We start from the raw sequence: 15632 nt of genomic DNA, 5'->3' as shown, positions 1-15632 counted from the left end.
GATACTGCCTTTTCACAGCATGAACAGAATAATATTTCTCCATCACTTTTAAATGTCTCGTTAGGAAACTCTTTTAAATAAAAATTCGCTTTTGATTTCGATTTCACAACTTTTGGCATCTTAAAAATTAGAAACTAGACGTCAACTAGTACACGAGATTTCGCGTAAAAACTACGAATGCTACTAAAAACGATTGTCGAGTATGTAGGTACCACTTCCTTATTTTATATTTATATCGTCCGGCATTACCAAGATCGACATTAACTGAACTAGTTCTAATCTGTGGTATCACCCGTATTAGACAATACGCGGTAAACCAACTATCGCCTTACCCTCGTATTCTCTAGTTAATGACACTCTCTAAAGTTAATTAGAATGGCACTGTTAACTCGTTGAGGTACGATGGTAGGCGCTTGTCAATTCTTAGTTCGTTCCTATCTAGTTAAAATGACTCAAAGATTACATATACCTTGGCACTATTCAGTTTAATAAAACTTCATTGACACATAGTACGTATATCCCGGCGCTGTTCCTATAAAAGGTAAGAACGTAAGCATGACTAAAATAATGTTCAACTCGGGTTTTCAGGTCGGAAACACTTTTATTGTATTAAAACAAACATAAATAAAACACTTAGCAAATTCAGATCGCCTAGCCCGTACTACGATCGGCGTTTCACACGCACGTCGTAGTTACGTCCTCGCCGAATCACTCAGCGACAACGGGGGCCGTGCCTGCGCGTATGGCGGTGTTATATAGAAAATATTATTGTCACCTCAGCACATTATTGCTTCGCTGGCCTGACCTATGTCAATAATTTACAATTTGAAATATTCCCACCTATATTACATATATATTAAATAATATTATTTTGACGACTGTCTATAATATACGACAAATCTATATAGTGGCATGCCACGTGCCGGAAATAAGTACGTAAATGCCATTTAGATAACGATAACATTTGGTGGTCGTCAAAAATTATTAATCTTGTTAATTTAGACGAAGCAGATAATGTTTAAAGTCGTCGAAAATTAAAAATCACTAAAATACATCGTCCGGTATTTCCAAGATCGTACGTAGGTACGTAAATGTCATTTAGATAACGTATAATATTTGGTCGTCGGAAGGAAAAAATCAAAAATTACTAAAATATGTACAAAATATGTATTTATTTACCAAATATGTAAAAATATGTATTTATACCAAAATATGTAAAAATATGTAAAATAAATTTGGGTTTATTTTAATTAGAATGATCTAAATCGTACACATTTTTTATCAGATTAAAAATATCTCATTTCAATAAAAATATGTATTTACAATAAAATCCGTTCCCTAGTTATCAATTACACATTTATCCTGTAGACTCTTAGATATTATACTTAACAACAACAACAAATTAAAATACCTATTATTGGAATAACACATTAATAACCAATATATACTAAAAAATACCTTAATCGCTTACAAACAATAATAATTAAGTAAATATAGTATTATTGAATAACACATTAATAACCAAAGTAGGATAAAAAAGAGAGTTCTGGAACCCCAGCCTGCTGGCTCAGCCCTATACCTGATTGCTCAACCCGCGAAACCCGTTGCTCAACCCATATACATCTATACACCTCTGCTCAACCCATATCACATACGTACACGACATTCCCCCGCTACCCCGCTCTTCATATACCCCCACCACCAATCACGCACTTGTACGATATTCCCCCCGCCACTCTTCCCTATCAATTAGCCGCGGAAAATAATTTAAAAATTTTTTTGCCGAACCGGGATTCGAACTCGAACAGGTCGCTTCCCATACGACAACCACACCACTGCGCAACTTACTCGCTTATGATTACAAGTTATATTCTATCTCATTTAACTGGTGTTTACGACAATCGTTCACATACGTACGAGATGTATAATTTCCCCCACCACCACCACAGCCACTATACCTTACAAAGGGTCGCCGCGAACGCGCGCGAGCCCGCCACCGCGTTATCAGTTATCACAGTGACTTGAACATATAATATTCTACTGATATTTCTAACAATAAACATTCAACACACTGATATCATTATTTTGAAATATGACTCGCCCAACTGAATTTTTCCGGTGAGTACCACTAGTTTTTTTTATATAAATTATTCTGATACCTATTTTTTATAGGACTATGATATCAAACGAAATCGTATATCCATCCTCCTCCGAAGATGAAGAAGAAGAATATAGATCACCCATAGTATCATTAGCACTGACAATGGATGCATATCAATTACAGGATATTATGTGTTTTTATTTAAAATTAGCGAAAACTCACATTGAATATTTTAACCTTAATAATCATGAGGATCCATTTATTTTTGACATTAAATTGGTGAGACAGGTTAATAATTTTATTTCAACTAACAATGTACACGAAAATTTATTATGGTGCGAGAGAACCAATTGTCATAATAATTTCATTGCTACGACTCGTAAAATTATTAGAAAGTTGAGATTTAACCCCCTGTCAATAGCTTTAGGAATAGCCCGCACAACACGCGTATTACCGATAATTAGAGCAAATTATTTTTGTTATACATTTAAAGAGTTAACTTATATATTATATGTCACAAATCTAAATAAAAATGAAACGGAATTGATTTTAACATTATATTTAGAAACAAAATACGTCACAGAGACTGACGACTGGTTGGAACATACCACGAAATATTTCTGTAGTAGGATTAATAACCGTTGCCAGACAATCTTCAATTTTATGAACCCAAATAAAATTATGTTAAGTTCTGAAAAAAAACTTTTCCAACAGTATACAGGTCAACCGTCAACCATGCTAGGTATAATAAGAGAATTTAAAAAATGCGAAACTTGTGGGCGCCGCCTACAGATATGGGTAGGAACGAGTGAGTTAAAAAAAATGCAAGGTTTTATGCGTGTAGACTTAGATGCAGCAGAAATAGAATTATTAACGTCTCGAATATTTAACATGATAAGTGAATTGTAGATAAGTAAACGATGTTTATACAGATACTAATAAACGCTTATTTATAACTATTTACCACGCTTTTTTTTTTCTCCCCTTACGTATTTACATATTTATAATATTCAGGTATATATATATATATATATATCAACTTGAATACGTTTGTATTAAGCTAAGTACCAAAAATGTCTCGTATTTATTTCAAATGGAACATATCATATGGGAAGTACTCGAGATGAATAACGTGTGTAATACGACCTAAAGTTTTGCTACAGGTATACAATATTTCTATTTTCCTAGGACGTGCAATATACATAGCCAAAAATAGTGGTGCACATGAATTAGAGATTTATTTGAAAAACATGTATCCAAACACATCCTACACACCTGATAGGAAAATGTGCTATACCATACAACTGATACTATACACCACTAGTTTGTTGTCTAGAGGTTTAAGATCTTCCTCCGCATTAATATATATAGTAATAATTTAAAAAAAATGTGTGATCTCAACAGTTCATGAACTATTACTAGGTTTGTATCTATGTTTGATAAATGAAGGTGTTAACATAAGGAATCTCTTATTGTATTATTATTATTACATTTGTATGATAATACTGTTTCTCATCAAAAACATATCTTTCGAACTCGAATTAGTCGTATCCAGAGCTTCTCGTCGACTGTTCAATACGAGAACCTACACGAAACTTAACACTATGGACGCTGATTCGAGTAAGTATCATTATTTTTTAATATTTATATTATTTATATTTTTAAGAATTTTATTTTTAATTTTTTTATAGTCTTAGAAGTAATTGAGAGGTATTTCCGTACCTCTCTAGAAAGTTTAATGACACCTCACTGTGAGGTGCCATTAAACAATCACCGACATTTTAATGAAAATTGTTTTGCATGCAAGGAAAAAAAAAAAAAATTCCATACCATGTACCACATGTCGCGGAGACCCGAGTGGCGTGACTTTGTTTGGGGTAAATTTAATTTAGATTTGAGCTCGAATTTAAATTTTATTAAGTATGAATTAGTTAGATATTCTATTTGTGACTTTGAATATTTTTTCCGTAAAATATTTCAACAAACATATGAATTACAATGCGACCGTGGTCACCGGATCTGGAACAATAATCTGTTATACGGAAGTGTGATATGGCCACAAGGTATAATAAGACAATATTGGGCGGGTGTATTATTAAAAATTAGACGATGTAGGGATTACAATATAAAACATTTAGAATTAAGAGAGACGACTGTGGGAACAAATTATTGGGGGCTTTTACTGTACAAAATTTTAGAATTAAAATGTAGACCTAACTTAGATAGTATTATTAATAATTTAGAATATTTAGATTTAGCTGTAAATAATGTAAATAGTCATGCACATATTAATAGTGATAATAATAATTTAGCATATAATTTAGATGTAGAATTAGGTAATTTAAGTTTTAACAGTTTATTAAATTTAAGGGAGTTTACATTCGGGTCAAATCGCTTCGAAAACTGGAATAATGGCTATCCGAATTGAACCTAATTATGGTTTTTTTTTTTATGTCTAGTTCCTAAATATATTTCCTTGCATGCAATTTGTATACCGCATCTAGAAAAGGTAACTATACAATCTTTCATTATACGTTTAAACTCGATTTTATAGTATTTTTAAAACAGGCGGCTTGAACACTCTACCATAAGGATATTAACACACCCGATATATACAATAAACCGACGACCCTGTATTGCATTGTATAACTAGTATCGGTGGTGGCAGCGGCGGCGGCGGCGGCGGCGGCGGCGGAGGCGGCAGGTCTTAGGTAGGGATTTTTTGAATGAATGAATGAATAGTCGCTATTCATTACTCCCCGTAGTTGATGATATTTTGTCGTACCATATTAACCTATATCTCTCTCGATCGCTCTGTGTCAATACTACGCATGTAATATTATCATAATATAACGTTTTAATTTTTCTTGTTCATTTATTTTAAAATGTTTAAATGCGAGCAATGTTTTTTGAAATTCGTATACAAGTCAAATTTGATCGCTCACCGAAAAACACATCTCGAAATGTTTAAATGTCGACAATGTCCTTCGGAATTCACTTTAAAACGTAATCTAACTAGACACGAAAAAAATCACAACGCCGAGCGTATCCCGTGTATTAGGTGTGGTATTACGTTCAGTTATAAGGCCAGTCTCAATAAACATTTGAAAAATGCTCATGGTATGTATTTTTGTATCCACTTTAAATATTTATTATTATTATATTTCAAATGTTTTATCAGGTATAGTACAAATCGCGCCACACGTTTTTGTACCAGACTTACAGCCTGGTCCATCATCCGTTCGTAAAGATTGCGTATCAACTGCACGAGATAAACAAAACGTTCGCTTATCACCCATTCAAGATAACGCGAGGGACGAATTGACGAGTAACGCGAATGAATGCTGGGAGGTTCTAGACGACATTGATCTTTTCGGACAAAATGATCGCTTATCACCAGAACGAGATAACACGATGGACGAATTTTGGAGTAACGTGAATGACGCTGAATGCTTGGAAGTTCTAGACACCGTTGAGAATCTCGGACTTTATGATTCTCAAGGTTAGCATTTTTTTTTTTTTTATAAGCGTGCTATAAACTAATTAGTTTTTTTTTTTAAAAATAAAAGATTCATACACTACGCTCGTTAATGGCAAACGTGTCTCCAGTGCAAATACAACGTCGGCTGTTAGGCTAAAAAAATTACGTTTAAATCTCGTAAAGTCTTCGGGATTTACACAAATCTCTACATCATCTAATCATACAATTACCTGGTATTACGTGAAAAATACCAACAATATTCAAAACTATATCTACTTTCTTGATTCGATTAAATCCGAACTAATCAATTTACTAAAATCAATTGTGAGTAAAAATCCGATCAAGTTTAATTTAAAGCTTGAGGCGACATATAATATACCGAATGTGGAATATTCATCGGAAAACCGTGCTTTTAAAACATCGGCTAAGGCGATTTTCTGTGATACCGGAGTACAGGAAATTGTCGAAGAGGCATTCGCTAAATTAATGAAAGAGCAAGACGAGTATACAAGCAAGGGTAGTGGTTTCACATTACAATGTATAGATGGTTTAATGTTAGGTGTGTATAAATATAAACCTATAGGCGGCTCATCATACATACAACTACCAGGCGCAATAGAAAATAAAAAAGCTGTGATTAATCCGCAGAACTTAGACTCACAATGCTTCAAATGGGCGATCCTAGCAAAACATGTTACAGGAAATAATAAACATCGTGTTGGTGATAATTATTTTAAACACCAAGAAAAATATAATTTTACAAATCTATCATTTCCAACACCACTAAATCAGATTAAAATTTTTGAAAAAAATAATCCAAACGTCTCTGTCAATGTTTACGGTATCGATAAACAATTTCAACCACCGAAATTTCCGGAATATAAAGTATTTCCACTAAGAGTAGTACATGAAGAAAAACCCGATCACTTCGATCTTTTACTAATTTCAGACCAGGACGATAACACACACTATAGTTACATCTCTAATTTTTCAAGACTCATTAGCACTCTAAAAACCAAACATAATGGGCAGTTAATTTTCTGCAAACGGTGCTTTACATCATTCGATAAACAACAATACAAATATAAATTAAACGGAGTTGCAGGACTTGAACAACATAAATTAATATGTGGGGAACACAAGCCCATACTACCTCAGTTACCTGAACCCGGATCAATACTCGAGTTTACTGCATGGGATAAAACGCAACGTCATCCTATAGTAATTTACGCGGATTTCGAAGCAATTCTAAAGAAAAGTGATGAGAAAATTGGAGAAAAAACAACAGCTTTTCAAGAACACGAGCCCATGAGCTATGGGTTTATGGTTAAAGCAAATGAAGAAATACCAGTGGAACTGCTTGAAAAATTCGGAATTCCGACATCGCCTGTAATTTACCGTGGAAATGAAAATAATAAAGACGTGGCGAGACATTTTATAGATAGTATTGTGAATATAGGTCAAAAAATTGAAAAACTACTCAAAACAAACACCCCTATAATTTTCACTATTGAACAGCGGAGAACACATGAAACATGTAATACTTGTAATTTATGCAAAACCAAATTTTCTCATGAAAATCATAAAGTGGCTGATCATTGTCATTTATCAGGGAAATTTAGACAGTCATTATGCAATACGTGTAATCTTAAACTTCAAACACCTAACTTCGTACCAGTATTTTTTCATAATTTATCAAATTATGATGCACATTTTATTGTCACTCGTCTCGGGTATGATACAAACTCTATCTCGGTAATACCAAACAGCGAAGAAAAATTTATTACGTTTTCAAAATACATTAGCAACTTCTTCACATTAAGATTTATCGACACACTAAGATTTATGGCCTCCAGTTTATCAACACTTTCAAAAAATTTAATTACACCAGGATTTGAAAAGTTTAGAGACAGTGCAAAACATTTTTCTACACAAGATTTACCACTAGTTACTCGTAAGGGGGTATACCCGTATGACTACACAGATGAATGGGATAAGCTTGAAGAAACCAGTTTACCGGCGAAAAAATATTTTTACAGTACATTGGACGAATCACATATAAAACATGAGGATTTTGAGCATGCAAATACAGTTTGGAATCATTTCAACTGTCAAACACTCGGGGAATACTCTGATCTTTATTTAAAAATCGACGTGCTGCTGCTGACTGATGTGTTTGAAAATTTCCGAGATCTCTGTATAAGAACTTACCATCTGGACCCATCATTTTACTACACAGCACCGGGATTTAGTTTTGACTGTATGCTGAAATACACGGGTCAACAACTTGAACTGATTTCGGATTATGATATTTTGTTAATGTTCGAGAAAGGTGAGGTCAGGTTATTTATTAAAAAAATAAAAAATAATGTGATAAAATATCTGTTTTTATTATAGGAATTCGTGGCGGCTTGACCCAGGCGAGCATGAGATATGCAAAGGCGAATAATGAAAAGACACCAGATTATGATCCAACACAACCAAAATCATGGCTTGTTTATCAGGATTGTGAGTATAATGTTATATTTAATTTAATATTAAATTTATTATATTACTTAAATTGCAGGTAACAACTTGTACGGTTACGCAATGTCACAATTCATGCCATACGGAGGATTTAAGTGGGTTGAGCCGAAACTAGAGGGTCTAAATGATTTAAACGATAGATCACCAATCGGGCGGATGTATGAGGTCGATATATCATATCCAAAAGAACTTCACGACAAGCATAATGATCTGCCATTCCTACCGAAAAATAGTATTCCACCTGGTTCAAAAGTTAAAAAACTTATGGCGACTTTAGAATCGAAGAAAAACTATGTGATTCATTATCGGAACCTGCAGCAGGCTATAGCCAACGGACTCGTTGTGGAAAAAGTAGCATATTTATTTTATTTATTTTATTTATTGCATATTTTGTTTTATTGTAGGTTCACAGAGTTGTGCAGTTTAATCAGTCGGACTGGCTTAAAAAATACATAGAATTAAACACTGAGATGCGGAAAAAAGCGAGGAACGACTTTGAAAAGGATTTCTTCAAACTCTTAAACAATGCCGTTTTTGGAAAAACCATGGAATCTTTAAGGAAACGTTTTAAAATGGAGCTTGTTTGTAGTGAAAAACGTTTGCAAAAACTTATAAATCTTACTACATTCAAACACTGTACTACGTATGACGAAACCCTCAACGCTGTCTCATTAGAAAACAAAATTATCATGTTTAACAAGCCAATATATATAGGTAAATATTATATATATATATATACAACTAATTTACTATTATCAAACATATTTTAATATTTTTTTAATTTTCACCAGGTTTTGCAGTGTTGGAAATTTCCAAGACCGTCATGTATGATTATCATTATAACGTTATGCAGGCTCATTATAGGGATAAAATTGAGCTCATGTATACTGATACAGGTAAATGTTTTCAAACTATACTAATTTTCATATATTAATTTATATTGTAATTTTAGATTCACTGGTATACTATATTCAAACCGATGATTTTTACAAAGACCTGGAGAATAATTCCAATTTACTCGATCGAATGGATACATCAGACTTACCACAAGATCATCCATGTTACATTGCTGAGCGAAAGAAAATCCCTGGTTTGTTTTCCGATGAAACAAATTCAGAGGTTATGACGCATTTTTGTGGGCTCAGAGCAAAGTCTTATTCATATAAGATCAATGGCAAGGAGAAGATCAGGGCGAAAGGAATCCGCGGGCATGTAGTCAGAAACCATATGAATTTCAACGATCATTATCGCTGTCTGTTTGGTGATACAACTTTGGATGTGATGACGGAGAATGTCTCTATCCGGTCGTTCAATCATCGATTGAAGACTATTAAATCAACCAAATTAACTTATAATAGTTTCGATGACAAGAGGGTTATACTTGAGGATCAAATACATACCTTGGCTCACGGTCACTACTCTATAGAGTGAGTTAGAAATAATTGTATATTTTAATTTATTGTACTTTAAATATTTCTGAATTGTATAGGGACACCAGAACACTAGAGCAAGCAGAAGCCGAATTAATACAACTTCCGGAAGCCGAGATAGACAGATAGTTTTTTTTTTTTTATTTATTATAGATGATTTGTTTTTATATTGTAAAATATCACTGTAGATATTATTATTATTTTTTTTTTTATTTTGTAAAATATCTCTGTAGATATTATGTGGATATTATATTTATTATTATTATTATTATTATTGAATTGATTCTAGTTAGGATAGGATAGGATAGTATAGGATAGGATAGTATAGTATAAAGAAATAACTCATTGATATAAAAAAAATAAATAAATATGATATTTATTTTTACAAATTATTTACAAACCATTTTCTTAGGCTAAATACTTTATAAAATGAACATTGTTTAGGATTGAAATCCATATGAAAAATACAGCATGGTAAAGTTTCTTCATCACATATTTGGTCTAGTGGAGGGCACCCCATGTCGTCAATATTGATGATCCCGATGTGAGGAATATACTCTAAAAGAAGTTGTTTTTTCTGATCGCCTTTAACGTATATGAAACTGAACTTTAGTGAATTCAGTACTCTACCTAGTTCTTCATACTCAACATCCCCATATTCCAAAGATAGTTTGTGATAATTACGCTCCAACCACTTGTTAGTTTTCCGACTCTTGTTATCCTGTATTGATTTTGAATTTTTAAAAATCCAATGTTGAGTGGCCCATGTTTCTACATCTACTATAGACATTTCTTTTATCATGTATTTATTATCCCTCCCGAGAATGCAATGGAAATCAATGATGGCAGTAGACATAATTATTATTTGGACGACAGTACTTCAGGAATTTGTTTCAACTTGTCTGTATTTTCTTTGATATTTTGTAACAATGCTTTGATTTTTATAAGGTGCTCTTGTATATCATCACACGTTAATTGAAGTGTTTCAACTTGTTCTTCTTGTGTTTGAATAGACTTATGATTTTCCTCGAGTAAATTTCCAAATTTATCTAGTCTTATACAATATGATTTGATGGTTTGTTCGAGATTTGTTACAAATTTTCTCGTTTCACCAGCCTGTGAACATCCGAACACGTTCATACCTAGAGCTCGACTGATGCTATTTTCTAATGTCACTAGTATTTATCCAACTATTGTGCGTATTATCAAACCCTAGCCATTTTACGAACATCTGTTTTCCCTTCCTACGGATAATTTTCTCGACTAAATAATCGTTTGGGAGATTGGTCTTTTGAATTTCTTCAGAGTAGAAACAACCTAAAATCGGGTTTCCTGTATAATCTTGTAGTTGATAAGTAGTGGGGGATGTCTTGTTTATTTTGGTTATTTTAAATATTTCTGTGGACCAGCTCGGTAGATAACCTTTTGTAAATACCCCTTTATATATACTGATACGGACGTTATCACCAATGTTAAATTTAATTTTTCCATTAAGAATCGGACGTTGCTTTAATTTTACCGAAGAAGGATTGTTATCAGCCTGTCTGGGTGTCATAGATATTGTTCTGTGTTTTGAATTATTATATTCATTAATCATAGATTGTAAAATAGAAACCCATTCATGTGTTCCTCGTGCAGTGAACTCCCTATACATTTTTTCTTTAATTGATCTGTTAAGACGTTCAACGATACAGGCCTTCGTTGTACTATACGTAGAATATTTATGTATATTGTGTTTCTTCATCAACGCATCGAATGTCGCATTGTAAAATTCTTTACCGTTATCGACCTGTAATAGTTTTGGCGAGCGCTTGAGTAGTATTTTTGACATTGCATTTGAAACTTCTTTAGCCGTTTTCGACTTTAAAGGTATAGCGAAAGAGTATTTCGTGTAACAATCTATGATAGTTAGAAAATATTTATAGCCTTTATTCTTTTTAGAATAAGGTATCATTTCCACCAAGTCTGCCTGCCATAGATCGTTTTTACCATACACATTAACTCTTCGCCTTGTATAATTTTTTCTTGCTGGTTTGTGTAGTTCGTTTGCTATATCGCGTTTAGACATTTGGAATTCGTTTTATTAAACCCGTTTCATACAATTCTTCGTAAATTGAAAGTATTTCATTGGAAAGCCCTGTATTACCGGCAGCTTGTGAGGCTAAAAGAAGTCGTAACCTATCAACCAACTCGTTTGGATCATTCCAATATACTAAATTATGCGCTTGTAATTTCACACCCGAACCCGAGGTGAATAGCTTGCTAATAATTTGCTCATACTTTGTACCACCCTTCCTAATTTTTGTCCCGTCCTGTGTTAAATGTGCCGAAGTATGAATCAGTATTTCTTTATACGTATTTAAGTCATTAGCGGAGTATTGCATTGGATATCTGGAGCACAATAACTCGCTAAGCCCCTGTGTCAGTGGATAAGAGTTTTCTCTCACAACTATTGCACCGTTTTTAAATTGTATTACTTCTGTACCTAATTTGATAATGCCATTAGAATATTTTTTTGGGCCATATACTTTATCTTTTTCTTGGTCTTCTAATTTACGAAAATTTGTAAACCGGTTGTCGGATGCGTTGGAAACCATATCATTATCGACTTTGGAAGTCTGTAATTTGTTCAGAGGTTCGATTATTGGCTGAAGTGTTTGTGATACAAAAGATTGAATATCAGCTTTTCCATGTTTTAATGCAATATACTTACGTTTAATATTTTCTTTAGCTTTAATCAATTCTCCGAGTACCTCACCTTTAGACGACATATTTGTGAATGAAGTGTCTTATAAAAAAACAATAGTTTATATAACAACGAATGTATCAAATCCGTGACGATAGCGACCATTGTCACGTTCACTGTCTTTGTTTATGACAATAAATTCAAATCCTCCTTTACACCAACATGAAGTACAAAAGTTTTTAAACTCGGGATATGACACATCACCAGAGCAATGTTCGTTGTAAACATGCTTTAGGTTTGTCTCGTCTTGTTTAAATAAAACAATAAAATTTGCGTTATCACGTAAAAGTTGTTTAGGTACTTTTGAATAACTCTGAGCCAAATAGAAAACATCTACTAAATTATGGCGGCCTCTGGAAAAGTAAGTCCTTGCAATCTTCTGGTTTTCAGTAATAATATCATCGAAAATAAACACAGAGTTTGGTAAAGCTTTTTCAGGTTCGATAACTTGCTCGTTTTCGTAGAACGTGAATAATTGTATTCCATTAATACCTGATAAAATATCACTCAATAATTTATACTTTGGTTGATCCAATGTTTTTGAATATATGTATACGTTGTGAAATCGTATACCATTTATATGTGTTAATAATGTGAATATTAAATTAGTTTTCCCACAGCCTGAAGGGCCCATGATAAGCGCTCTAATCGTATTAGGTAGAAGCACACCATGTCTTTGTTTTTTATACGAAGTAGGTGGGTCCACGTTTTCAACTGTGAGTTGTATATCTTGTTTAATGAATTTCATTTTTTAAATAAATATCCCTGTAACACTAAGAGCGTAATCAGTACACGATGTCACTCGCTCGAAGAAAGACCAAGAATAAAGGTGCTGGTCTTATAAACACGCTTATAAATAAATTACCATTAGAGCTTCACGTACCTGGTGAGAGTAAATACACGTATATTAACGTGGTAATAGTAATAATAAAAATAATATTTCTTTATAGGTTATCAATATTGTGGACCTGGCACAAATTTGAAAAAACGATTAGCTCGCGGAGATAAAGGGGTAAATCCTTTAGACACTGCGTGTAGAGAACACGATATTGCATACGATCTTAGTAACTCTATCACAGATCGCAACGAGGCCGATTATATATTAGAGCAACGAGCCTGGGATAGGTTCAAGTCTAAAGATTCGAGTTTAAAAGAAAAGGCTGTAGCTTGGGGCGTGACTACCGCCATGAAAGTGAAACGTAAAATCGGGGCTGGATGTGGGTTTAAAGCAGCCATCAGAGCAGCTAAAAACGTAATAAAGAAAAATATCGGTGAAAAAAACCTGATGAAATTAAGTAAAAAGTGTATAACCGTCGCACGAAAAACATTCAAAAATAAAAAGACTAAAGTTCCAAGGGTTATATCAATACCAAAAAAGGGTGGAGTGTTGCCGTTAATCCCGATTTTCGCCGGTTTATCAGCACTAGGAGCACTGAGTGGCGGTGTTGCCAACGTTGTCAAGGTTGCGAATGAATTTAAAAGAAATACGCAATCTCATTTGGGCGGCGGATTATACATCGCGCCGTATAAAGGTAACTCGTATAAAATCGGATCAAGTCTATATCTTGCACCATATAAAAGTGGAGGGGATTTGAAAACGAAAAAAACTAGAAAAACTAAAAAAAATAAAAAAAACTAATAACTACGTTACCCAGAAGAGCGCTGTACGATTTCGAACTTATAAAATTTGCACGTTTGAATAAAATACCTCATTTCATCGGCGTGTTTACTCGAGATAGGTTACCCGTACGTCGTAAACGAGTAGAATCAGCGATTGTTAACTTGGATACGGAAAACGGTACAGGTACTCACTGGGTAGCGTATAGAAAAATCGGAAATCAAGTTGAATATTATGACAGTTTTGGAAATTTACCACCTCCATTAGAAGTACAACGATATTTTCACGGATGTGACATAAATTTCAATTACAGCAGAGAGCAGAAATATAATACTACAAACTGTGGACACTTGTGTTTAAAATTTTTATCATGTATACGATAACGTTAAACGGGAACTCGAGTGAATTGTCATGCGACATTTTTCCACCGCTAGAAGTAGAAAGCACAGCACAAATATGTCTTTTGAGTCTACAGACAAATAATTCGATACCGAACATTGAACCCGGTTGCAATACTATCGGTTTCCGTAATATGATTGGACAAAGAGAGGAAGTTATTATACCCACAGGCTCGTATGAGTTTGAAAATTTAGAGACTGTTATAAAAAAAAATATGCCCGATTATATCGACTGGTTTGAATTAAAAGCAGACAATACCACATTAAAGTGTATAGTCTCGTGTAGTCATGACGTAGACTTATCAGTTGAGAATAGTATAGCGAAGTTATTGGGTTTTAGAAATTATTTATACACTTCTGGTATTAATCATGAATCTGAAAGTACAGTTAAGATAATGAAAATCAATAGTATAAAAGTAGAGTGCAACTTGATTACTGGTTCATTCTGTGATGGAGCACCGAGCCAGATCATACATGAACTTTATCCAACTGTCCCACCAGGTTATAAAATCATCGAAGTACCTAGACATCTAGTTTTTTATGCTCTCAATACGACTTCAATATCTAGAGTATACATCGTGTTAAAAGATCAGAACGATTGTCTAATAAATCTGCGCGGTGAACCAATTACAATTCGATTACAAATAACGAGTGGAAATGGCATTAAAGTTTAATATAAAAAGATCTACAATCAAAAAACCAGTTAGTTTACCGACTGTCGTGAAGAAGTCAACATCTAGACCGAAAAAAGGCGAGATCAAGCTCACGAAAAATAATTTAAATTTTCTACGTTCGTTGCAAGTATAAAAAATAATTATGGACGACTCGTATTTAGACGTTGGGGTCGATTATGTCGATGAGTGTAAAATAACACAAAAGCATTATCATTCGTTCACTCCATACTCAAACATGTCTTTATCGAATAACGATGAAATTAGGATAAGTGTTTTAAATATGGATGCATACACTCTACCATGCGAAAGCTATATTTATATAGAGGGGAGAGTAAATAAACCGTCCGATGCAGTGGGAGATGTACGTTTTTCAAATAATGGATTGGCATTTTTATTCTCCGAAATGCGCTATGAAATAAACGGAATAGAAATTCAAAAATTAAAAACACCTGGAGTTGCATCTTGCTTGAAAGCATATTGTTCGTATACTCCAAACGATTTGAATACGTTGGAGAACGCTGCTTGGGACTCGGCGATGGATGGTGAAGATAATAAAAACTTTATGAGCAACAATGTATTTACCGGGTGTATCCCTCTAAAACATTTATTCGGATTTTGTGAAGACTATAAAAAAATATTACTTAATTGTAATCAACAG

General features: G+C 33.6%; 2 protein-coding genes across 3 annotated transcripts in view; both read left to right on the top strand.

Annotated features, from left to right (window-relative positions):
• LOC132934486 (CD151 antigen) overlaps positions 1-15632 on the top strand; it is a 77725-nt gene that overhangs the window by 46676 nt on the left and 15417 nt on the right. The gene's annotated exons all lie outside the window — the stretch shown is intronic.
• Positions 5818-9774, top strand: LOC132934484 (uncharacterized). The gene is made up of 7 exons (XM_061000784.1): positions 5818-7914; positions 7980-8090; positions 8149-8459; positions 8513-8822; positions 8900-9004; positions 9061-9535; positions 9598-9774. Exons 1-7 carry the CDS (start codon positions 6069-6071, stop codon positions 9665-9667), a joined length of 3228 nt encoding a protein of 1075 aa, XP_060856767.1. The 5' UTR covers positions 5818-6068; the 3' UTR covers positions 9668-9774.

The sequence above is a fragment of the Metopolophium dirhodum genome, chromosome 1 (assembly GCF_019925205.1).
Source record: "Metopolophium dirhodum isolate CAU chromosome 1, ASM1992520v1, whole genome shotgun sequence".
Taxonomy (NCBI): Eukaryota; Metazoa; Arthropoda; class Insecta; order Hemiptera; family Aphididae; genus Metopolophium; species Metopolophium dirhodum.
Note: the sequence above shows the minus strand (reverse complement) of the source record. Positions and strands in the feature narration are given on the sequence as shown.

Coding starts and splice junctions, on each gene's coding strand:
- LOC132934484 (XM_061000784.1), top strand. CDS start 6,069: ATGAAAGAGCAAGACGAGTATACAAGCAAGGGTAGTGGTTTCACATTA. Junction 7,915..7,979: donor TTTGTTAATGTTCGAGAAAG/GTGAGGTCAGGT, acceptor TTTTTATTATAG/GAATTCGTGGCGGCTTGACC. Junction 8,460..8,512: donor ACGGACTCGTTGTGGAAAAA/GTAGCATATTTA, acceptor GTTTTATTGTAG/GTTCACAGAGTTGTGCAGTT.